This window comes from Rana temporaria, chromosome 1 (assembly GCF_905171775.1).
Source record: "Rana temporaria chromosome 1, aRanTem1.1, whole genome shotgun sequence".
NCBI lineage: Eukaryota > Metazoa > Chordata > Amphibia > Anura > Ranidae > Rana > Rana temporaria.
In genome coordinates, this window is record NC_053489.1 from 84590752 (window position 1) to 84617430 (window position 26679).

At 43.5% G+C, this 26679-nt stretch overlaps 1 protein-coding gene across 2 annotated transcripts in view; it reads left to right on the forward strand.

The window, feature by feature from the left end:
- The window catches only part of ZSWIM6 (zinc finger SWIM-type containing 6), a 192395-nt gene that overhangs the window by 151920 nt on the left and 13796 nt on the right, over positions 1-26679 (forward strand). The window contains exons 6-10 of one of the 2 annotated variants that reach the window (XM_040339744.1): positions 2334-2510; positions 2720-2866; positions 5600-5659; positions 14236-14382; positions 23978-24238. In XM_040339744.1, the coding sequence (XP_040195678.1) occupies positions 2334-2510; positions 2720-2866; positions 5600-5659; positions 14236-14382; positions 23978-24238 (792 nt within the window). The remainder of the gene's footprint in view (positions 1-2333; positions 2511-2719; positions 2867-5599; positions 5660-14235; positions 14383-23977; positions 24239-26679) is intronic. The other variant, XM_040339750.1, reaches the window with a different exon arrangement.

Below are 26679 nucleotides of genomic sequence, written 5' to 3' on the forward strand. Positions count from 1 at the left end.
TTGTAGTTGCGGATCAGCTGACCTGGGAGAGGGGGGAGGTATTAGGAGAATTCATTTTTACAACAGAACACATCTGCGAATTGCGTTCCTATTGAAGATTATGTGCCTGCAATTCGCATCACACAGCCTAGAAAACGCATGCGTTTTTTGAGCAATGTGGAGTGCGGATGCAACACACATATGTGAACCAGATCCATTGAAAAGAATATATTTTCAAACGTTCTGCGAATTGGATGCGGTGTAAGATGAATCCAATTCCCATATGTGTGAACCCAGCCTTAAAGAACCTTTGCCATGAAGCAGTTGGACACCTAGCAGCTCCATATGGAAAGACGGTCCATGAAGCTGGAGGTGCAGCCAATCTCCAGGGGGTGATTACATTGTATATAGGCAATTATGTCCTAGTACCCAGCAGTCATTTATTATTATTTGTTTATAGATGTTAAGAGACATATAAAATGGGTGCAGTTTTAAAAGCAGTAATTACACATGTATATTAGGGCAGTCCTGTTTATTGGATCACCAGTTCTTGCTGTGCTCCCTTAGAGGGTAATAACTCGTAGTCAGAATCACTTACTATACACAGATGATACCAGCTTGGTATTGCATGTGTAATATTCAGCCATAATGTGAATCTGTCATAGTTTGCAGTGGGTTCAAGGACAAGTCGATTTTTTGTCTTTCTAAAGGGGATGTCTGCTTATCTATAGCGAGGCTATCATTGGAGCAATGGAAAGTTTGTGGGGTGGTAAAACCCTGCATTTGCGCCATGCTTTTACCACGCCCCAACCACTACCCCCTTAAAGGGGTTGTAAAGGTTTGTTTTTTATTTTCTAAATAGGTTCCTTTAAGCTAGAGCATTGTTGGTTCACTTACCTTTTCCTTCCATTTCCCTTCTAAATGTTTTTTTTTTTCTTTGTCTCAATTTCTCACTCCCTGTTCCTCCTCCAGTAGGCTTTCCACCATCATTCGAGCCGTTCTGGCTAGGGGTTAGTCAGCCTGCTCCCCCCCTCCCTTGGGACTACATCCTTGCGGGGAGAATGTGAACGTTCACAGCGTCTCCCCGCAGGGATGTAGTCCCAAGGGAGGGGACGAGCATGCTGACTAACCCCCAGCCAGAACGGCTCGAATGATGGTGGAAAGCTTACTGAGGAGGAACAGGAAATGAGAAATTCAGACAAAGAAAAAAAACATTTAGAAGGGAAATCGAAGGAAGTGAACCAACAATGCACTAGCTTAAAGGAACCTATTTAGAAAATTAAAATGAACCTTTACAGCCCCTTTAAGGACAATATGGTTCATGATTATGAAAACCACATCTCTTTCACATAGATCTTACCAAGTGTTTTCAGTAAAATATTTATTTTTAATTACTCTAGTCTCCCTTTAAATTTTTATACAATTGTACAAACTGCAAGCACCCTGTTGCCCTAATAGGCAGAGGTTTATAGCTGCAGCAAATGGCTCCTTGTTTGTATATTTCTATGTGGCTCCAGTATATATGAATGAAAATCCCACAGTGCACCATGGTCATCAGCTGCTACATTGGATAATATCGGTAGCTACAGCAACTGGGCCTCAGATCATCGGTATTGCTATGACTTTTCTTTGAGCACCCTTCATAATTGAGGGATTCTGTAGCTGCTACAAAACCTTTGTGTGTCTTGAAGAGTGTGATGGAGACCAAGAAGAATGCAGGCTTAGTGAATAAATGTGCCCTGGTGGACGGTAGTTGGCCAAAGGTTTACCACATACAAATGTGATGATACAGTTGAAGGTAAAATCTGGTCACCCCAACTTCTTATCCCATAATAACACTAGTAAATTTATGGCCCATTTCTAGTTCCTGAAAATGTTAAGTGGCCTCAGGGTTTTCCACCATCACCTATTGCAATCAGGACATTAGGACGCCTATAAATGCCACTGTAAGTGCACAGACCAGTGAACTCCACCATGGAGGTCTCCTTCTAGCCAAGTTTCAAACAAAATAACGTTGTGCCATCTCTAATGCCTAGTACACAAGATCGGTTTTCCCATCTGGAAAACTGCCGTGTTTTCCTTTAGCTGGGAAAAACGTCCGTGTGTATGCTCCTTAGCAGTTTTCCCGACAGGAAAACTGCGGTTTAAAAAATGAGAATTCTCGCAGCGTTTTTTCCCCCGCAGTTTTCCTATGGGAAACACTGCGAGGGAGCATACATACAGTCGGTTTTCCCGACCAATGCTCTCCTGGCAGTAGACAGAAGAAGCTGTAGGATGGAGTGGACTCTTTAAGCAGTATCTAAAATATGACGACTATTGTGTAGTATGTGAATTGTGTCTTTTCTTGCCTTCAGATTCCTCCCATCGGCCTCACCGAACAGTGTTCACACGAGCCATCGAGGCATGCGATCTCCACTGGCAAGACAGCCACTTACAGTACATTATCAGCAGCGACCTTTACACCAACTACTGTTACCATGACGACACTGAAAACTCACTCTTTGACTCCCGTGGGTGGCCCCTCTGGCATGGTAGGTTGTGCAGCCAGAAAGGCTCATTCTGTGACTTGCTGCTTTGTTCTCACTTGTATGGAATTATAAATGAAGCATTTGTGGTGGGTAGATGAAATGCTTGGCTACAAGGCTGATGTTGTTCTCCTGCTAGGCCTTTGGAAATTCTGCACTAATGCTTGAAATGGTTTGGACAAGACGCCACACTAATGCTTTCTGTTTCCCTTCAGAGCATGTCCCTACTGCTTGTGCGCGGGTGGACGCACTGAGGTCACATGGCTACCCACGGGAGGCCCTCCGACTAGCAATAGCCATTGTCAACACTCTGAGAAGGCAGCAGCAGAAAAGAATGGATATGTTCCGACTACAGAAGAAAGGTAGGAAAGCAATAAGAATAGGTAACACAGCAGATGGGTATTTGTGGAGAAATCTGCAGGCCAGGTTACAATCCAAATCGGTGATAGGACCAAATATTAATGACAATGCATTTTATTAAATCAGAACATCACTAATAGTACTACTTTGCTTGTTCTGGGTCACACGTGCACCACAGCGCCCAGCCACTTTCCTTAGTTTGCACACCCCTTTGATTGGTGCTGTTCTTCCCATACCTACAGCCATGACATTCAAGCTGCTGATTTAGACATTTTAGTGATCTGTTCTAAAAACAGAAGTAGAATTCAGGAGTCTAGGAGCTGCTGCAAAAGATGAAGCAGTTCCTAAAGCTGGCCATACAGTACATGGTTTAGCTGACCTCTGCAAATATCATCACCCATTGAGGGAATATCCGTTTGTCATTGGGCCTTATTTTCTCCATCCTTAACAAGGATCATAGAGCCAAATGGTATCTAGAGACAAGTTTGGAGTGATCTTTCTTAATCAAAAGATTCTCAATCTTGGTTGTTTGTAATGACACATCCCTCGATCCAGATTGTGTTGTAACCGCATGGCGTGGTTGCATATATGGAAATAGATACACTATGGGCCAGATCCACAACCAGCTGGCTTAACTTAAATTTTCCGATTTAAGTTACACCGCCGCAAAATTTCTACCTAAGTGCCCGATCCACAAAGCACTTACCTAGAAATTTGCAGCTGTGTAACTTAAATCCGTCCGGTGCAAGGCGGGTCCAATCTAATGGGGCGAGTCCCATTTAAATTAGGCGCGCTCCCACGCCGGACATACTGCGCATGCTCCCGACGCTATTTTCCCGACGTGCATTACGTTACGTTGCGCCGAGTTTTGTGAATCGCGACGGGTAAAAAAGAGATGCGGCGGGAAAAAAATAATTTGACAGCGACGCGGGAAAGAAGGGTATACTTTTACATGGTGTACTAAGTTTACACTTTGTAAAAGCAGCCCTAATTTAGCGACGGCAAACTAACACTTACGGAGAATTAACGAAGGGAGAAACCTTCGTGGCTCTCCGTAAGTGCTAATTTGCATACCCGACGCTGGATTTCGACGAGAAATGCCCCCAGTGGCGGCCGCGGTACTGCATCCTAAGATCCGACAGTGTAAAACGATTACACCTGCCGGATCTTAGGAATATCTATGCGTAACTGATTCTATGAATCAGCCGCATAGATAGAAACAGGGATACGATGGCCTATCGGCAGATATGCCTGCGTATCCCTTTTGTGGATCTGGCCCTATATTACCAAAAGTATTTGGACGCCTGCCTTTACACACACGTGAACTTTAATGGCACCCCAGTCTTAAGCCTCGTACACATGATTGGATTTTCATAGGACTTTTGTCCGAAAGGCGTTGGTCGTGAACTTGTATTGCATACAAACGGCAACGAATTGTCGGCCAACAAACACAAAACAACTTGGTTTTTCAGCTCTTTATCGCCACCCTTTGGACAACTTCTGCTGATGTTGTGTTATGGTGGGCATTGCTTCTGAGCATGCGTGTTTGTACTTTGGAGTTTTGTACACACGATTGGAATATCCGACAACACACAATTGTTGTCGGCAAAATTTAAAGCATGCTATCCCACATTTGTCCACGGAAAATTCAACAACAATCGTACAAACTGTTGGATTTTCCGACAACAGCCTGTCATCACGCAATTCCCATTGGAAAATCCGATCGTGTGCACGGGCTTTTAGTCCATAGGGTTCAATATTGAGTTGGCCCACCCTTTGCAGCTATAACAGCTTCAACTCTTCTGGGAAGGCCTTCCACAAGGTTTTCTTTGGTATATAAACATATATATATATATATATATATATATATTAATATTTATATATATATTAATATATATATATATATATATATGTGTGTGTGTGTGTGTGTGTGTCAAGAAATAATTGATTTAAATAGATTCACCCTACCTATAAGATTGAAGGGTAGCTTAGACCATATACCTAGGCAGTCTTAATCTCTGTAGGAGAAGTTAAATATGGTTAATGTATGAATCCAGTGGTGACTGAATTTTGATTCCAATTTCGAAAATGGCAAAACTTAGAAATTATTTAACCACCTGCCTACCTGTACAGGTAGTGCGACGTACCGGTAAGTAATTTTGCCTGTACAGACCCAGGGAGGTGCGCCACTGCACCAAACCAATGCTCATCAACCAACCTTTCCCCCCCGAGACCACTGTGCCCACAGCAGAATGCGGATCCTGATACTCTGGGCCAAGTGATCATGTGATCGTTATATGATCACAATATCAACATAGCTGTTATGAACCAGTTCATAACAGCTTTGCTTCCTTTGCAAGGGAGCTTTCATTGGCCCACAGCTATCACATAGTACCTAGCCCAATCACAATACCTAGTATCATGTAATTAGCTGTAGCCAATCACAGATCACTAGAATTCACAGCTGTCATGAACTTATTAACCCATGACATTTGAAAGCATTGCTGGTATAAATAAATTCTTCATTGTGTTTAAAAAAATAAAAAAATAAACCCTGATCCCCCCCCCCATAGTAGTATGATGTTACTATGGTAACATTCAACTACTTTGATGTAAGTATTTAAAAAATAAAATGTTAAAACAATAAAAAAAATGTAAAATATTGACTGAAAAATGATATACATTTTAATCTTAATTGTTGTTTTTTTTTTTTTTTTTTTACATGTGGTTACCAGTCAGTGTCCCTGATCACCGCCACACCAGTCCTATCATGAGGCTGTACTGCGCTGGTGATGGTATGTAAAAAAAAATAAAAAAAATGTAAAAACAACATTTCTTCATTTTTCCAAGACATTGTGACAAGAAATGTAAATTTAAAAAAGCTTGCTGTGTTTCTTGCTAAATGCCTCAGACTGTCTACATTCCAAAAAGGGGTCATTTGTAAGGCATTTGTACTGTCCTGACATTTTAACCCTTTCGTTGCCAGGCCCTGTGCTCCAGCGTGCTTTGTACGCTCCAGACCATTTTTGCAATTTTTTCTTATAGCGTTCAGAATTTGTGAAATTTCTGAAAGCGTATGACATCTATAATAAAAAAAAGGTGCTATTGATTTTTTAGACCCTGCGGTATTTGCGCAAATGTTTATCGAACCAATATATTGGCAAAAAATAAACTAAAACCATTATTGGCAGATAAAAACACAGCCAATTTTACAAAATTCATGCTAAAACCCCACTAAATATAAAAGCTTAACCTGTATGGAGTTAACAAATATTTGTAAATTTTAAATTGCGCCCTTTTGCAAAATGGTAAAAATCTAACGTATCCAAAATATCTCCAAAAATCTGGAGGTTTTAATTTTTCACTTACAGCTTTCAGAATTTGAAAAGACCCCTAAAACTAGACATTTTCTAAAAGCATGGCCAGTAGAATAAAAAAAAGTGCTACAGATGTTTTGGGCCCCGCAATAATTGTGCAAATGTTCACCATATCGCTGTTTTCACGAAAAATACACTAAAATCATTAATGTTGCACATAGACACAACGTAACTTACAGAATTCCTGCTAAATTATTACTAAAGTCTCGTTCACATGTGGCATATTAAAGTGTACGCCCATGGGGGGCCAAGTTTACCCACACAGGAATGCACAGGTGTTCCATGCAACCCCCGTACAGGCAGTCCCATTTATGTCAATTCGAATGCAATGGCTGCACAGGCATAGCTGCTGTTCCCAATCTGACATCTGTGTGGGTGTGGGTACATGACCCCAAAAGCAGACAGTGTGAGCTCAGGCACATGCATGCTGACCTACATGGATGTAAAATTGGGAGCAATGGCCCTGTTGGTGCAGTTGCTACATCCCAAATGACATCAATGTAACGCCCGTGCATCCCTGTAAAGGTACGCTGTGTATGCCCTGTGTGAACAAGGCCTTATGCCCCTTTCACACAAGCACACCAATTGGGTCTGCCTGTCAGTTTTTCAGGCAGGCCCAATCAGACCACCCATTGTTCTCTATGGAGAGACTGATGTAACTGGACATGTGTCCGTTTACACCCACCTGCTTCTGATCCAGTCCGCTAAAAACAGACGGATGGGGATTCTATTCCCCATCCATCTAGCAGATCGGACCAAATGGCATCCGATGAAAATGGACAGGCTGTCCGTTTCCATCTGACCGTTCCATAGAGAACAGCGGGCTGTGTCAGTGTCCACTCTGTCATCTGCCTGCTCAGCGGGGATCAGCAGACAGATCCCCAGCTGAGCAGGCGGATCTGCTTTTTCAGAGTCCGCTCCATGTGAAAGGTGTCTTACCAGGAGCAGCCGGTTCATTAGGGGCGCCGGACTCATACGTTTTGTATGAGTTTTTTTTTTCAAGCCACATGATTACAGCCTCAGGCTCTAATTGGCTTGAAAAAAGGCTGGGCTTTGGGCGCATAGCATTGCACCACGAACCCACCCACTTGTGAATTGTGACAATAGCGAATTAATATTTGCCATCGTCTTCCGGTTTCTCCTCCTGGCCAATCGGGACAGATCGGGTTGGCCAGGTAGGAGAAGCTGAGGTATCCGTGGAGGGAGGGGGGGGGGGGGACCATCACTGTGGAGGGGTGGAGACCATCACTGTGGAGGGGTGGACATTGGGGGGACTTATTATGTTTTATTTGTTATTAACTTGCGCCTGAAAAAAAGCCTCATCTGCAATCCCAGTGTGAAAGCCCAAGTGCTTTCACACTGGAGCGGTGCACTGGCAGGACATCAAAAAAAGTCCTGCAAACAGTTTTTTTGAGGCGCTGTAGGAGCAGTGAATACACCGCTCCTACAGCCAAAGTGCCGCCACGCTTTGCAAGGGGGGTTTTAACCCTTTATTCGGCCGCTAGTGGGGGTTAAAAGTTCCCCGCTAGCGCCCGAAACGCAAAACAAAAACGACGGTAAAGCACTGATAAAACTACCGGTTTTGGTGAGATATCTGAGGTCTAAACAGACACCCATATCTCCTTTTTTGAGACAGAGAAAGGGACTGAAGATGGTCCCTTTTCTCTGTATCGCTTTACTTGAATGTATGAGAATCTGTATAGAGATTCCATTCATTCAGAAAATGAGTCTGATGCATTGTAACACTCGCAGTTACAATATATCAGCTGTCAGTGTCAGTGGGCACATAGCAGTAGTGATCCCTCCATGTGTCCTCTCTTCTACAGGGGGCATCTTAGTAAACACGTTAACTAAGCCCACCCAAGCCCCAACTTGGTGCCTCAAGGAATGATAGGTCAATCTTTAAATATATATATACCATGGTTTGTAGACACTTTCTTACAGACTAAATAATATGCACTTATTGGGAAAAAAATTATTTATTTTTTTATTTCATTTTTTAACCAAAGACATGAAGCAGAATACATTTTGGCCTAAATTTATGATGAAATGTATTTTATTGGATATGTTTTATGACAGAACGTAGAAAATATTGTTTGCTGGTTTTTAAATATTTAGGACCAGATTCACGTACCTGGGCGCATCTTTGTGCGGGCATAGCGTATCTTATTTACGCTACGCCGCCGCAACTTAGAGAGGCAAGTGCAGTATTCACAAAGCACTTGCTCCGTAAGTTGCGGCGGCGTAGCGTAAATTGGCCCGCGTAAGCCCGCCTAATTCAAAGTAGGAAGCAGGGGGGCGTCATCTATTTAAATTAAGCGTGACCCTATGTAAATTAATGGCCGGTCGAACTGGGCATGCGCGCGCATGCTCAGAATCACGTTGCATATACTCCCTAAGATACGTCAGCGCAATGCCTACGACTTAAACGTAACTTACGCACAGCCCTATTCACGTACGACTTACGTAAACGACATAAATTTCGACGGTCGTTCCGACGTCCATACCTTAACATGACTTACCCCTGCTTTATGAGGGGTAGAGTTACGCCGGTCGTACGCCTTAAGTAAACAGCGTACATTAATACGCCGGGCGCAAATACGTTGGTGAATCGGCGTATCTAGGTCATTTGCATATTTATAATGGGAACGCCGAATGCGTCCAGCGTAACTATGCGCCCATGATACGCCGGCGTAGGAAGGTTACGTTGGACGGCTGAAGCCATGTTTTTGGACTTATCTTGCTTTGTGAATCGGCGTAAAGATGCGACGGCGCACATTTTGAAATTACGGCGGCGTATCTCCAGATACGCCGGCGTAGAAGCTTTCTGAATCTGGCCCATAGTCTTTTTTCATTGAAAAAATAAAAATCCCCAGTGGTGATCACATCCCGCCAAAAGAAAGCTCTATTTGTGTGAAAAGGTAAACGTTTAATTTGCATACAGTATTGCACGACAGTGCAATTGCCAATTAAAGTAGCACAGTGCTGAATAGCAAAAAATGCCCTGATCATGCCCGAGCTTACGTGGTTAAAGAGATAATCAGAAGTCAGTGGCGGTGTATACATAGAATCAAAAAGGAAAATGCCAGATTTTCTCCTTTTAGACATAATTTAGAAACGTGGGATACAAACTGCTTACATTTTCTGAATTAGTACCTAAAAATAAATAGGCGCTAAATACCAGATTGTGTGCCCATGCAAGGCTAGTATTGTGAAAGAGAAGAATAAAGGGATGCCTGTGCTGTAAAATTCAGGTCCTAGAACTAGTCATGAGAGGGTTAATTCCTTCCCAAAGCCGGTAATTCAATTGCTTGGATATGAATGTAGCTCTCTGCAGATCATATAAATAATACAGATCACGACTCCGGAAATATTTCTCCCTTTGACTCGCAGCTACACGAGCCGCTTTGAACACTACAAATGCGCTCACTGTGTGTCCACTTCAAATAGGAGGGAAGGTTTAATAAGGAGAACGCACAGCCTAATATTCCCTAAACCTTCCTGCCTCGTTCAAATGCCATAAAATGGCACCATAACGGGCTGGTATTAATCCAATAAATATTCAGATGCACCAGAAGGTTATGTTTTATTTATGCCCATCAATAATGTGTTAAAACATTTTACATGTAACTGGACTCCAGCCAGTAATACAGGGCAAAGCATCAGATTCATTCTATACCTTGATTCAGTCTGAAACGGTGCCGGTCCATGTGTGATGGTAAAGTATAGCGTTGTGCCTATCTGGCATATTTTACCTATGTAGTTTGTATGTGTGTGAGAGGTAATTGGATGAACTGGAGTTCCATTGCAGAATTTTTAGTATATTGGCCTTGAGATTTTTGGCATCACTTTGGCGAGTATATTAAATCATTGTAATTCGTTCCTGCTCCCAAAGAGCCTCTGATCAATTGTCTACGTCACAGCCATATAGACATAAAATACTAGAACCATTTTTGCATGCCCAATTTCAACCAAAGCTTTTAGGTTTTGGACAAGACAGATTTTTAAACCCCCTGCTGGGTTTCTATTGACGTGTCTATGGGGAGACCACGTCATACCTGACAAATTGGGTGTCACCAGAACAGGAAATGAGTACCCCAGCAAAAAGGTTCTATCCCCTTTCCGAAACTAAAACTATATTGATTTAGTTCAGGGATATGCAATTAGTGGACCTCCAGCTGTTGCAGAACTACAAGTCCCATGAGGCATAGCAAGACTCTGACAGCCACAAGCATGACACGCAGAGGCATGATGGGACTTGTAGTTTTGCAACAGCTGTAGGTCCGCGAATTGCATATCTCTGATTTAGTTGAACTTTAACCACTGGACCCTCTTCATGGCCAGGACTTTTTTTGCTTTTTGGCACTGCGTCTTTTTACCTGAAATGGTCATGTACCCAAATAAAATTTTATAAAAAAAAAATGTTTTCACACAAATAGACATTTCTGTTGGTGGTATTTGATCATCACTGGGTTTTGAATTTTTTTGTGCTCCAAACGAAAAAAGACTTTTGAAATATAATGTACACTAATGTATAATGTACTAATGACACTGGCTGGGAAGAGGTTATAATCTAGGGCGATCATAGGGTTAAATGTGTGCCTAACAGTGCTTGCTGCACTCACTGGCCCAGATTCAAGAAGCACTTGCGCCCGCGCAACCATAGGTTGCGCGGCGCAAGTGCTTACTTGCTCCGGTGTAACGAGTGCTCCTGATTCAGGAACCTCGTTACACCGAATGCAGCCTAGGATGTGACAAACATAAGCCTCCTTATGCCTTCACATCCCAGGCTGCATTCTTGCGTTGGCCGCTAGGGGGCGCGGCCTTTGTGATCGTCGTGTAGTATGCAAATTGCATACTACCACCGATTCACAAAAGTTGCGCGGGCCCTGCGCACGCAAGGTACGGAGTTTCCGTACGGCGACTTTAGCATAAGGTTGCTCCTGCTATAGCAGGCGCAGCCAATGCTAAAGTATAGCTGCGCCTCCCGCTCGCGACGTTCAAATTTAACGTCGTTTACGTAAGTGAACCGTGAATGGCGCTGGACGCCATTCACGTTCACTTACAAGCAAATGACGTCCTTGCGACGTCATTTGCCGCAATGCACGTCGGGAAAGTTTCCCGACGGAGCATGCGCTCTTCGCTCGGCGCGGGAGCGCGCCTAATTTAAATGATTCCCGCCCCCGGCGGGATCATTTACATTAGGCAGCCTTGCGCCCGGCTGCTTAGCATATTGCCCGCGCAATTTACGGAGCAACTGCTCCGTGAATCGCAGGCAAAGCGCAATATTTGCGTGGGCGCAGAGAAAAAAATTTGCTCTTTGCCCACGCAAATATTGCGCGATTCTACTTGAATCTGGGCCACTGTGTGCTGTTTTTACTAAGGGATGTGCCGGGTTGATCCCCTGCTTTGCAGGGAAACAAAATCCAGCACTTCCCTGTTGATAGAACAGAGCTCTTTGGTGTTTACATTGAAAGAGCTCTGTCCTGTCATCCTCTTCACCAGTCAGCAGGTCCCAGGTGGCAATCATTTGCCCAGGACTCGCTGATCAGCCAGTGCTATGACTAATCACAGCACACTCGGTGCGCACACACGCCCCCTACCCAGTACAGCTGGATCACGTATTAGATAAGTAATCTAGCGCAGGAGAGCCGCTCTGTCGATGTACTCCTACATTAGGTGGTTGGCAAGTGGTTAAAGAATAAGCTCACCTTTTAGAATACAGTAAAACCTTGGTTTGAGAGTAACTTTGTTTGAGAGCGTTTTACAAGACGAGCAACAATTTTTTATTATGACTTGATATACAAACGATGTCTTGATAAAAGAGTAGCGTCCTGCCACAATGGAGTATAAAAGAGAAGAGAGGCACCTCTAAGTGTAGCAATATGGTTACAGTTAATGAAGGTACAACAATCAGCAACATATTGCTACACTTAGAGGCGCCTCTCTTCTCTTTTATACTCCTGTAGCTCCTGCTGGATTTTGCTTCTAATCCCCTTGTGGAGGCTTCCATTTGTGGATGGACATTTTATGGCTACACAACCTATCACATTGCTATAATCTTTTTATATGGACTATAAACTGAAGGACCTATAAATAAATGGTTGTGGAATGAATCATTTGAGTTTCCATTATTTCTTATGGGGAAATTTGCTTTGATATACAAGTGCTTTGGATTACAAGCCTGTTTCTGGAACGAATTATGATTGCAATCCAAGGTTTTACTGTATAATCTACCCATATCTAAGGTGTAACATTTTCTAGCACCCCTTCACCCCCTTGTGACAGCGGGTAGGGGTTTCTCTCCCCCTGCAGTCCCGGTCACAGGCCCCTCCTGCAAAGCCACGTCATTAATTCAGAGATCTGTTAATGAATAAAACTACTAAAGTCCTGTCTGTCCACTGCAGACTCAATGGCCACTTGTAGCCAATTAACACTTCCTACAACTTTCTAACTGAAAGCCCTACCAAAGTAATGGCAGTAAAACTAACGGATGTGTCTGAAGGAGCCTGATATTACACCCATGATCCACTCAATAATGTGCAGGCTTCAATGGGGGAAAATAAAAAATTCAAATGATGCCCATTCCTGCAAAAATATTTGCATTTATTATTTTCCCTTAACCACCTTAGTACCGCACGCCGTCAAATGACGGCGGGCGGTATCCTCTCTTGTTCTGACAGGACGTCATATGACGTCCTGTCATTAGAGGCTGCTAGGGGGCGCGCACCCGTCGCGTTACTGGGAACCGTGTGCGTGTGCCCGGCGGCCGCGATGGCCGCCGGGCACCCGCGATTGCCCGGTAACTGAGCGGGGACGTGGAGCTCTGTGTATAAACACAGAGCTCCACGTCCTGTCAGGGCGAGAGGAGACCGATCTGTGTCTCTTGTACATAGAGACACAGATCGGTCACCTCCCCCCAGTCACCCCCCTTCCCCCACAGTTAGAACACTAAGCAGCACTAACATTTAACCCCTTCCCCGCCCCCTAGTGGTTAACCCCTTCCCTGCCAGTCACATTTATACAGTAAATAAATAAAGTAATGCATATTTATAGCATTGTTCACTGTATAAATGTGAATGGTCCCAAAAATGTGTCAAAAAATGTCCGATGTGTCCGCTATAATATCGCAGTCCCGAAAAAAAAATCGCAGATCGCCGCCATTCCTAGTACAAAATAAATAAAAAAAAATCATAATTATGTCCCCCTATTTTGTAGGCAATATAACAAACCAGTCACTATACGGTTAATGCGATTTTTTTTTTTTTTGATTTTTTTAACAAAAATATGTAGAAGAATACGTATCGGCCTAAACGGAGATAAAATTATTTTTTTTTTTTTTAAATGGGATATTTATTATAGCAAAAAGTAAAAAATATTGTGTTTTTTTTTCAAAATTGTCACTCTATTTTTCTTTATAGTGCAAAAACTAAAAACCGCACAGGCGATCAAATACCACCAAAAGAAAGCTCTATTTGTGGGAAAAAAAAGACGTCAATTTTGTTTGGAAGCCACGTCGCACGACCGCGCAATTGTCAGTTAAAGTGACGCAGTGCCGGAAGCTAAAATTTAGTCTGGTCAGGAAGGGGGTTTATGTGCACAGTAGGCAAGTGGTTAAATATTAGCCCAGTCTTTAAATCAAATAGTGTGGATAATGGATGCATTGCAATTTTTACAGATATTTTAAGGTGGAGTTAAATATCAGTTTTGGGTGTCAGTTTTCCTTTTAGGAGGCATGTGTTAACAGTGTGATTGTATAACAGCATCTGAAATGCGGTAAATATTAGAGAAGAGGAAATAGTAGTATCCAACTTGTTTGCTTAGCGTATTGACTCTCCGGTGAAAGCCGCGCTCGGGTTTTATTGCCAGGCTTGAAATTGCACGTGGCTTTTTGGAGCTATCCCTTTTGTTTGATTTTAAATCCTGTTAAGGAACTTGTTGGTTCAGTAGCACGTCGCTGCAATCTTATTTTTATTTCTTTTTTATTTTTACAGAGCTGCTTCACAAAGGCTTGACATCCATCACTAATCTGGAAGGCTGGGTGGGACATCCCTTGGATCCAATCGGTACTCTATTTAGCAGCCTCATGGAGGCTTGTAAGGCGGATGACGAAGGGTTTCACGGCTTCTCAGACTTCACAGGTATTGTGCACTTTCATGACATTTTTAGTAAGTTGGCCTTTTGTAACAGTTTTTTATGGCATCCTTTTTCGTTTTAATGTTTTCAGAGATGACTGCTATGATTTGCCTTACTTTGGTTAAACCAGATTGTGCGGTGGAGATGGTGGTATACAATTTGGTGTTACCTGAATAACACCAATACAAACGTGATTTAATTAAGTGTTTTAACCTTCTTTCAATGCCGCATGTGTGCGACACCCCAGCCAGTCATTATCTTTCAACAAAAGCAAATATGCTAAATCCTTTAATGTTTTAAAACCAAATTACATTTTCTTGAAATAATTGTGACACAAATGAGTGTCATTTCTGAACACAGAGTACAGCATGGCACGATTTCATTAAATGACTCTGGATACCCACTGCTAGTAATGAATGATTGATGGCATTCCAGCTGCAGCTTTTATTAACTTCTAAGTAGGTAATATGAAGATTTGTCATGAGGCATTGTGTGGGGCGTTTAATGCCGCGCACTGCCGACTTTCCACCAGGAAATTAAATTCTCTGTTTTGATTTCTTGATGGTGTTTAACCATTTGGAAATTGAAAGACATAAATCATGCAACCAAATGCAATAATCCATGCAATGTAGATTTTTCATATTTTTGTGTCAGACTGAAGAGGGTGCCATTTTGAGGAATTCATTTAACTGTGATTTATCTGTTCACTGGCAGGTGCTGTCTACATTTCTTTTTTTCTTATGGTATAAAATATAATACTTAGGCAGATTTCTGTCAGGTCTACCCACAGTGTTTTTTCCCCCTTTCAAGCTGTGTTGCCTTAACTACTTGCCAACCGCGCTATAGCCGAATGACGGCTACAGCGCAGTCGTTCAGTTCTGGGATGCTGTCATGTGACGGCCTCACACGATCACACCCACTGCTGGGCGAGGGTGGAACGGTCTGTAGTCACAGTGTCCTTCAGACACTGCCGAACACAGATTGGGGTAAAGGGCCAATCAGCGGCTCTTTACCATGTGATCAGCTATGTCCATATACATTTGATCATGATGTTAACAGAATCCTGTTACCGTCTCTCTTCACCGATCCTTCCCACGCTGTCAGGGTGTGGAGGAGAGGAGAAAAGAGCCAATTATTGGCTTCTACCAATTGTGTCCACCACGGCTGCCAATTAGTGCCCATCAGGGTCTCCTCATCAATGTCGCCCATCAGTGCCTGCCGCCTACCAGTGCCCATCAGTGTTGCCTATCAGTTCCGCCCATCAGTACCACCTATCATCCGTGCAGCCTATTAGTGCCCATCAGTGGTCCTGGGGTTTGAAAACCATACTGTTCCTCTTCTTTCTCTAGGCATACTTCACATTCCCATCACACACTTTACTGGATCAACTTTGGACATTATTCACGTCGTTCCATGGTGTGCTGGCAAATATCCTTATTGCTTCTTTCTCTAGGGATGCAAGCACAGATCAGAGTGGTCCTACTTGATCAGTGCGGTCACGTGCCAGCGATGCCCAATCAGAACCACTCTGATCCATCCTTGTGTCTGTAGGGAAAGGAGGAGGAACGGCACAGTTTTCAGGCCCAGGACTGCAGCACCAGGCTGCGTGGAGGTAGCTGTGGAAGGGATGTATGGTATTCACCCTTTTATTTTTGCCAAAAATGGGACTTCTGTTTTAAGTAGTCGTGACCCCCTGACATGCCACATTTGGCATGTCCCTTTTTGGGGGGGGGGGGGGGCAGAGCGGACACTAGTATTCACAGGTACCCAGCTTCCACTTCCTCTCCTGGCACCAGAAGGAAGTTCACCTCTCCCACCTCCCTCCCTGCAATCTTCTGGGACATGTCACAGAATGCCCAGCTATTTATAACGCACAGCTCATGCATGCTAATGAGCCACAGCCAGGCACCCACACTTGCAATGCCGGTTCCGCAGAGAGGAAGGGAAGGGAAGAGAAGCGAGGCTTCGGGGGGCTGCATTGCTGGATCCTGGTACAGGCGAGTGTCTGTTTATTAACAGTCAGAAGCTACACTTTTTGTAGCGGCTGACTTTTAAATGGGTGGAACTCTGCTTTAAGAAGGTTTGCTCAGGTCCTGTGTGTTGGTGAGCTGCAACATGTTTTTTATGAGCCGTTTAAAATAAATCATACTGCACAATAATCGCATGCGTTTTACTGCATGTTACCGCAGCACATGGATATGGAGCCAGCATTAGAGAAAACCAACAAGGAGAGATACCGATGCGGCTCCGACTTCATAATAGTTTTTTCAGAATGTGTCCAGATACAAATCTTCCTTCGTCGGTATGTTTGGTTGCTTAAACTTTGAGGGAAACGCTTCCTTCTAGAAATATGGGGCTGCCATTGCTGATCTCTGAAAATGTCAGACCTGCAATACACATAAAGCCAGTGAAGTAAAAATGGCGGCTATTCATACTTGTTCCAGGTTTATAACTGCAACCTTGGAATGAGAATGACAGCCATCCATCATTTCCAGGAGGGAAGGTTGGGGATGACAGGCAATGTATACTTCTCAGCAGGATTTCTTTCTATAAGACACGCTGGTAGGTTAATTGGCTCCTGTCTAAATTAGCCCTAGTGTGTGTGTGTATGTATGAATGTGAATTAGGGACCTTAGATTGTAAGCTCCTTGAGGGCAGGGATTGATGTGAATGTAAATTATAGATGTAAGGTGCTGCTTGAATTTACGGCGCTATATAAGTACCCATAATAGATAAAATAAATACTACATGCTATTTATGCTAACAATGTAACTGATCATAACATCATGATTGTTTGGCGCAGTGCATGTCTGAGCATTTTACTGGGTCTCTCTTATGAAGTACAATTACTATTTAGGATTTTAGGTTGAGAATAGTTATTCAATTAGTTCTTGTTAATGGTGTAGAGCTGGATGTAACTAAAATCACTTATGTGAATGGCAAATTCTATGGACAAAATCTATTTATGAGACACCTTAAAGCAAATCTGTGGCTAAGTCCAAGGCCCCTTTCACACTACTGCGACGTCAAAGTCGCACAATTTTACTGTGATTTCGTGGCCATGATTTTGCCACGATTTCAGGGAATGCCTGTGTAACTGGCATCAAAATTGGACCAAAGTAGTGCAGGGACTACTTTGAAGTCATAACGACTTGATGTCGTACTAATATGAATGGTTGTCATTGTAAATCATGGGGAATGACTTGTCATGCTACTTTGCAGTCCCAAATCGTGGGACAAGTTGTACAAGTGTGAAAGGGGCCTAACTCTACAATAAGATCTGCATCTGGAAGCAGAATAAGTCCTTAGTTTATACCTTTCCTGCAATGGTGATCACCTCTGGTACCACCTACTGTCTTCTTGAAGTTTCTCCACGTCTAGTAGTGGAGTGTGGGCATGCCCCCCACCACATCCCTACTGTGCAGGTATGGTTGTCCTGTGGGCAGCCTCGGCATTGGGGAGCTTGTCTGGATCTGCAGATATCAGCCTTAAAGTGTTACTATACCAGGACCCTGCATTCACTATATCTGGTCTCCCACCGAGCACAGAAATGCAATTATAAAAAATAAAAATAAACTGCGAAATTCCTTTTCTTATCAGCAGTATATAGCAGTCTTGTAACTTCTATCAGTGTCTGGCCGAACACTGGTTAACGCTTGTTAGAGGAGTTTTCATTCTCCTCTGACTGACCTATGAGGCTGCGTTACCCCTGACTTCTGTCTGGACAGTGCTGATTGGCCCTGTGCCAATCACATGCACCCCTCCCAAAAAACGCTCTAGCTATACATGCCAATCTAAGCATGCGCAGAGTGCCCTCAAGGCTCTGTTCTATGAGCAGATGGATTGGGGACTGTGGAAGGAAGGGGAGGATCAGAGAAGACAGGATCAAACAGCCTTTTCACACAATGCAGAGAATTAATCCCTTGGGTTCCACAGTGAGTATAACAAGCATGCTTTACTGCATATACAGACTGATTTTACTGTTGTGGGTTTAGTAACACTTTAAGAGTTACCTTTTAAATAGGCATTTCAGGAGGCCAGCCTTGTAGGAATAAAGGTGAACATTTCTGTGGGAAAGGTATGAACAACTGTGTATCTTCAGCCCTCTTACAATTCGTTTACCATAGGCCTTTGCTTATGTGGGATAATGTCCAAAGGTCAGTTGATTTTCTTTGATAAAAGCTAATGCTTTCATTTGTCTTGTGTAAATGATCCTGGGATTCCAATCACATCTGGATAATTCTTTAATTTTATGGATCCACCCAGTTCCACCCATACCCTGGAACTTTACTCTCCCGATCAACATTGATTATTTTTCACTCTCGTGCCGCTAGCATTAGCAAATTCGAAAAGTATATCATATTTATTTGTTTTCAATTTTTTTTTTTTTTTTTTACATTTCTTCAGTTACTTCCTGTTTTTTTTGCCTAGGCAAATTATGTCATATATCCCAAGAGTCTTCAGGAGGACGAACGGTTTTCTCAGCTAAGCATGCTCTCCTGCATGAATGTTTGAGCACAGGGCAATTGGAAGTAAATGCTACATGAATCATTCGCCCTAAGAGCCCATTCACATCTAGGCGGACAAAATCGCGGCGTTTTGTCCCGCGAATTGCGGCGACAAATAGTGGCGTTTTGTACCGCGATTTGCGGCGACAAAACGCCGCGATTGTCCGCCTAGATGTGCCCCCCTATGGAGATGGTTCCCATCTCCTATGCCGAACGCCGAAAGCCGCCTGAAAAAAAGGTCCGGGACCTTTTTTCAGGCGTTCGTCGTGGAGATGTGAACCATCTCCATAGAGGGCAATGTGTTTTCATCCCTCTGGCGGCAGCGGCGTCACACTACAGGCGACAAAACGGCTAGGTGTGAATGGGGGCTTACTCAAGATGGCCACGGTCATAAATGCTAGAGGGGTGTTTATCAAAGTGATTTATCTGCAAAAAAAAGCATGAAGACATGGATGTACGGTGGAGTTTGCTTTGATTATTAAAAGAATAATTAAACAGTGTTTTTGGTTTGTGGCGCTCAGATGCATTGAAGATCTGCTTTAACCACTTCAGCCCTGGAAGGTTTCACCCCCTTCGTGACCCGGCCATTTTTTGCGCTGCTGAACTGCGTTGCTTTAACTAACAATTGCGCGGTCGTGCGACACTGTATCCAAACAAAATGTCCCTTTTCTCCCACTATTTTTATTTTATTTTTTTTGTGGCATTTGATCACCTCTGCATTTTTTTATTTATTTTTTTGTGCTATGAACAAAAAAAATATATATATTTTTTACATTCCGCTATAAAACACATCCAATATATATATATATTTAAAAAAATCTATTTTTTTAGGCCAATATGTATTTATGCTATATATTTTTGGTAAAGAAAATCCCAATAATTATATATTGATGGGTTTGCCCCAAAGTTATCGTGTCTCCAAACTATAGTATAGATTTATGAACTTTTACATATTTTTTTAATTTATTTTTTACTAGTAATGGCAGCAATTAGCGATTTTTAGCAGGACTGTGACATTGCAGTGGACAAATCTGACACTAAGGCCCCTTTCACATTGAGACGTTTTTAATGCGGTACAGCGCTAAAAATAGCGCTGCTATACCGCATGAAAAAAATCATGCCCTGCAGGCTTCAATGTGAAAGCCCGAAGGCTTTCACACTGAAGCGGTGCGGTAGCAGGAACACTCCAAAAGTCCTGCTAGCCGCATCTTTGGAGCGGTGTGTTTACCGCTCCTATACCGCGCCTTGCGTTGCGGGCGGTATTAACCCTTTTTAGCTCGCTAGCGGGGGTTAAAACCTCACCGCTAGCGCCCGAATATCGCGGTAAATACGACGGTATAGCGGCGCTACAAATAGCGCGGCTATACCGTCACCGCGGCTCCACGCCTCAATGTGAAAGGGGCCTTAGTGCCACTTTTTTGGGACCATTGACACCAATACACTGATCAGTGCTAAAAGACAGTGCACTGTCACTGTATAAATGACACTGGCCGGGAAGGGGTTAACATCAGGGGCGATCAAAGGGTTAAGTGTGCTCCTAGGGAGTGCTTTCTAATTGTAGGGGTTCCGGTGGCATGTGCACCTCAAAGCCGACAACAGCAATCATGTACAGGTACGTGACTGCGCTTAAGGGCCGCCCTGCCACAGTATATGTATGTGGTTAAGCCTGTCATACATAGATTAAAATGTGGCCAGTTCAGCAGGGACAGGACACATTTTGAATCCATGTATGGGCAGGCTGGTTGTACACAAGTTGATCAATCCATCAACTTGTGTACAACCAGTGTGTTGGAAAGTTTTCTTTCGATCAGCGCTGCAGGCTATAGCCAGTGGTTCTGATCAGTGTATTCTGACATCCGGGAAGTCTCCCCACTGTGAGAATACAATAGTGCAGCGGGAGAAATTCCCACATCCTGCATTGTGTGTGTGAATGGGGGAATTAAGTAATTTTCTTTCATTCAACCCACTGGTTAAAAAAACCACCTGTATGGCCAGCTTTACTCCATCAGACAGCTTTATGGAACTTTTGATTTAGCTGCACTACTTGGAGTTATCTAATTGGATGCCTCAGGAAAAGCTCTTTGGTGTTTTACCCAGGAACTTTTGATGTTGCATTTAGTCCAGGCGCTGCCTCCAGAGAGGGCTGTGTAGGAGGTTCTAGTGCTGTGCACTTCATGGAAAAAATGCTTTCATGCTTCAGAATAGCTGAAGGATAAATAGTTGTGTTGCTGGGAACTTCCAGCCTCTGCTCTCATGCCTGTTAGATCCTTGTGTATATATGTTGTGTAGGAGAGGTGCTTTAAATGTTGGCATTCTTGTTTCGTATACATTGGAGGCAAGTTATTTGCTTTTTGCTTCTTTAGAAAATAGAGCCATGCTGCCAGCAATCAACAACCTAAAGCCTCATACACACGATGGGATTTTCTGCAGACAAAGCATCTAATTTTTGTCCCGATGGGCGTGTGCCTGGATTTTGTCTTGCATACAAACGGCACACAATTGTCGGCCAACTAACGTGACATACTACGTGTTTTTCAGCTCTTTAGCGCCACCCTTTGGGCACCTTCTGCTAATGTGTTTGGTGGGCATTGCTTCCGAGCATGCGTGTTTGTACTTTGGGCTTTTGTCTGACGGACTTGTATATACACGATCGGAAAATCTGACAATGGACCGTTGTGCACGGAAAATTTTAAAGCCTGCCATCTAACATTCGTCCGCAGGAAAATACTACAACATTTCTCCGAGGGAGCATACAAATGGTCGGGCAACATTCTGTCAATACACAATTCCCATCTAAAAAAATTAATCGTGTGGAGTAAGGCATAACCTGTGTGCAATATGTGGACTGTCTTGCCATTTGACATCTGAACTTTTTGGGCCACTAATCTAGGAAAAGTATGTAGGTAGCCTGCGCTGACTTCACATGCTAAAGCTGGCCATAGAGGGATCGAAAGTCAGCCGGTTCAGCAGGGATTGGCCGAGCTTCAATCAGTCCTGTGGCAATCTGCATTACCCAGAAGTTGATCATGGGATTGACTGGTGATGAACTGAAAGACTTTGGTCAGTCAGCAACTGCAGCCACTGATCAGTGTATTCTGACAGCGGCGCGTCCCATTGTCAGAATACAATGTCCCAGCATGGGGGGGTTTCCTCCATCACTTATGTCAATGGAGGAAGATATGGCCAGCTTTAACACAGACTACGAGGTTTGGAATATCCGTAAAGCAACTGGCATTTCCAGGTCAGTAATGATACTAGAGCTGCACGAATCTGGCCAAAATGAGAATCACAATTATTTTGCTTGGAATAAAGATCACGATTCTCGCGGCGTAACATCATCTTTCACATTATACAAAAAAATTGGGCTAACTTTACTGTTTAGTTTTTTAAAGTGTATTTTTTTCCAAATAAATTGCATTTGAAAGACCGCTGCGCAAATACAGTGCGACATAAAAGATTGCAACAACTACCATTTTATTCTCTAGGGTCTCTGCTTAAAAATATATATAACGTTTGGGGGTTCTAAGTAATTTCTAGCAAAAAAATTATGATTTTACCATGAAACCAACAATTGTCGGAAAAAGGTTTAGTCTTTAAGTGGTTAAACTTCCCTCATTTACACACCGAAGTTCATTCCTTTGATCGAAAGGACAAAACGTTACAATGTTTATAGTTCTCTCCACAGCTGAGGAATGTTGTGATACTTGGCAGACTGCCTGTTTTTTTATTTAGTTTATGACTGCCGTCGGCTTCAGCAGAATATTCTCTGCCTAGAAAGCTTCGGGAAAATGCGTTGTCAAGATCGCAAGGGGGATAAAAAATCACGATAACTATTCATAACGATTAATCGTGCAGCTCTAGTAGATACCTATGCCTGATAGGTGTAATTTGAATGGAAAGTTATTTAACCACTTGAGACCCGCGCTGTAGACGAAAGACGTCCACAGCTCGGCTGTCAACTGCCAGGTGGACGTTCCTGGACGTCCTTTTTTTTTTTGCATTCCCAGCACGCGCAGCTGGGGGCACGCAGCGGGGGAAAACTGTGCCCGGCGCATCGCTGAGATGCCGATGCGTGTGCCTGGCGGCCGCGGTGTCCGCCAGGTACCCGCGATCGGCAGGGACGTGGAGCTCTGTGTGTAAACTATAAATACCACCAAATAAAAGCTCTATTTGTGGGGAAAAAATGATAAAAAATATAATTTGGGCACAGTGTTGTATGACCGCGCAATTGTCATTCCAAATTTACTGTGGTTAAATGTGTGGTCCCAGGTTTAAAGTGGAACTTCACTGCATCTGAGCGCCACAAATCACAAATTATTTTTAATCAAAGCAATCTAATCCATTCATCTATGCTTTATTTTGCTGAGAAATCATTTAGAAAAACAACCCCTAGCATTTCTGGCCATCTTGAGTAAGGGCAGATGATTCATGTGGCATTTATTTCTGGAATCCATCAGTGCTTAGCTCAGGCAGGAGGGTGTGCTTTTTTCTGAGAAAATCCCTCCTCCCCTCCTGGAGCCTCCTGGAATGTAGGGCATCATTTGCCTAGAACTGGAAACCAGGAAGTGGGGGGAAAAGTGTATAAAACAAGTAAATATGATCTACTTGCCTATCTATGTACTATTGGCTACAGCGTAAGGATTTCAATTGTCAATGTTGATTAAGAGAGTAATGTTCTGCTTAGGATCATTTTGTAGAAGCATCAGTTAAACCAGTAGAGTACGAGACTACTTTGTGCAAACGAGGGGTAACTATTTAGAAGAAAACACAGTTGGTAAAAGGTGGGGGGGGGGGGGCAAAATACCTGTATGAGAAGCCTCAGATGACATGCAATAACAAAGGTGCTCAGATTTCACGCTTGCCTTGCACATCAGCTAATACATGCAGGTGCATTTAGTGAAGAATCTGGCTTTAGGATGCACAGCACTTATCTGTTGGACATTTGGGTTCTCAGTTTGCTTGGCATCATCTGTTAGGGTTTTGGCCATGTATCGGCTTGCTGTTTTATTGCCTGGGGATTTCTTATCACGTGTCACAAGGGTTTGAATGTTTGAGCTGCTCTCTGAATCTTTGTTTTTTTTTCCTGCTACAGATGGCTTTGGGCATTGCAAGTCTCAGGAATACCAACACCTGTCTCCACACAAGTTTCTGGAAGAAGGAGAGTCTTACTTAACACTGGCTGTGGAGGTTGCTCTGATAGGACTGGGGCAGCAGAGGATCATGCCAGATGGCTTGTATGCACAAGAGAAGGTCTGCCGGAACGAGGAGCAGCTCATCTCTAAACTACAAGAAATAGAGCTGGATGATACGCTGGTGAAAATCTTCAGAAAACAAGCAGTCTTCCTATTAGAAGGTGAGGAGCCAACTGATACCAATCCAGTGTCTACATATTTAGGCTGTGACTTTATAGCCCTACAGATATTTTTGGGTGATATAACACAAGCTTGGATATTCTGTAGCAAAGCGCACCTGTAGTATTGGGTAAAACATATTTTCCAGTCTTGGATAAAACCTCCCTGAGTTATGTTTTAAAGAGAAACTAAAGGTTCAGGGTTTAAAAATAAAATAAAAATAACAAACATATCATACTTGCCTCCACTGTGCAGTTCGTTTTGCACAGAGTGGCCCCGAATGTCCTCTTTTAGGGTCCCCTGGTGGCTGTCTCAGCTCCTCCCCGCAAGAGCTAACCCCCTCTGGGAAGCTCTCTCCTGAGGGGGTTACCTTGCGGGCGCACTCCCATGTTATACACTCGGCGTGCTTAGCCGCCAAGTGTATGACTCGGCCCGCCCCTCCCCCCCCAGCGACCGCGTCACTGGATTTGATTGACAGCAGCGGAAGCCAATGGCTGCACTGCTATCAATCTATCCAATGAGGAGCCGATCAGCCATAGAGAGAACGACGCGGGATAGCGCCCACGGAGATTTGGTACAGGGAGTGAGGTGTAACATTGCCATTTATTGGGAGCAATACTTTCTTCCTCTTTAGGACTCATTGACATGGGTGTACTGTTTTGTACACTTGTGAAAAGAGCTGTCTTTATTTGTATGGGAGGTAGTGGTGTTCATGGAGGTAGCCTGTTCAGATCAGTGACAGGCGGACAGCTGCACAGATCTCCAGACACCTCCTTACAGATGCGGTTGGAGATCTGTGCATCCGCATGCCTGCCTGCCATTAATTTGAATAGGCTGGCTGCATAAACACTGGCGTGTCCAGTGCACGTAAAGACGGTCCTTTGCATTGGTGTATAAAGGTATGGCCATCTGAATGAGGCTCTAACATAAAGAGCACCAGTAGTTTTGCACAGTTTGGGGTGGAAGGCAGTAATTTGGAGAATATCCTACCCCCACATCACTAAGAACAGCTGGTTTGTTCTCCAATTATGTCCTCTTGGGATTGCCTGAAATACTTCTTATCCAGGTGGTGTTTCTCGGTCATCTTTGCATAGTGTGTAGCTCAGCTGTGGTTTATGCATGGAATGCTTCTTTGTCTCCGGCAAATCTATACGACTTCCATTTGCAGGGTTAACTGCTTTGGCGCAAAGGTGTTGGTGCGAACCGCAATGGAAAAGCTTTGTATGAAAGCTTTCTAAATTTGCATTAGACGAAGTAAAAAGCTGTGCATTAAAGTTGCATGAGGGTGGAATCCTCCTTTAGGAAATGCCATTTAGGAATAACTGATCTGCTTGCACAGCATGCGGCTGTATGGATTTAATTATTCTACAATAGCTTTACATTCCTTTTCTGCCGTATTGATCATTAGCAGAGGAACGCCCAACCGCTGCATTTATTAGATGCTGACAGGATGAAGAGTTGGTTCCATCTGCTCCTGTAATGAGTTCAGAAATGTGTACAACGTTGCCTGGCGTCCAACAATTTCTGCGACGTGAACGTAAATGACGTCCAGCCCCATTCACGGACGACTTGCGCAAACGACGTAACTTTTTAAAATTTCGACGCGGGAACGACGGCCATACTTAACATTGTTGCGCCGCACTTAGGCCACCATATAGCAGGGGCAACATTACGCCGGGAAAAGCCTAACGTAAACGTCGTAACTTTACTGCGTCGGCCGCGCGTACGTTCGGGAATTTGCGTATCTAGCTAATTTGCATACTCAACGCAAAAATCGACGAAAGGGCCACCTAGCGGGCAAAAAAAAATTGCAGTTACGATCCGACGGCGTAAGAGACTTACGCCTGTCGGATCTAATGGATATCTATGCGTAACTGATTCTAAGAATCAGTCGCATAGATACGACGGGCCAGATTAGGACTTACGACGGCGTACATGGCGCTGCGCCATCGTAAGTCCTTTAAGAATCTGGGCCCTGATGTGTATAGTTTAGACTGCATTCACACCTGAGCGTTTCAAAGCTGCGTATTTTTTGCCATGATTTTGCCGCTATTTTGTAAAAAGCAGAAAAACACCCATAATCTAACCCAAATAAACTTATGTTCATGTTTTTGTTTTTTTTAGCTTAAAGCGGAGTTCGGCCAAATGTATTATTTTTTTTAAATCAGTAGCTACAAATACTGCAGCAGCTGACTTTTAAGACAAGGACACTTGCCTGTCTAGGGTGCCCGCAATGTCGGCACCCGAAGCAGATCTGTCCCTCGGGTCTCAGGTGCCACCGCCGCAATCTTTAGTAAGGGAATCAGGAAGTGAAGCCTTGCCTTACCTATAAGTAAAAGCAAGAGTTGGAAGTTTACTTCCACTTTAAAGAGGTTGTAAAGGTTCGTTTTTTATTTTCCAAATAGGTTCCTTAAAGCTAGTGCATTGTTGGTTCACTTACCTT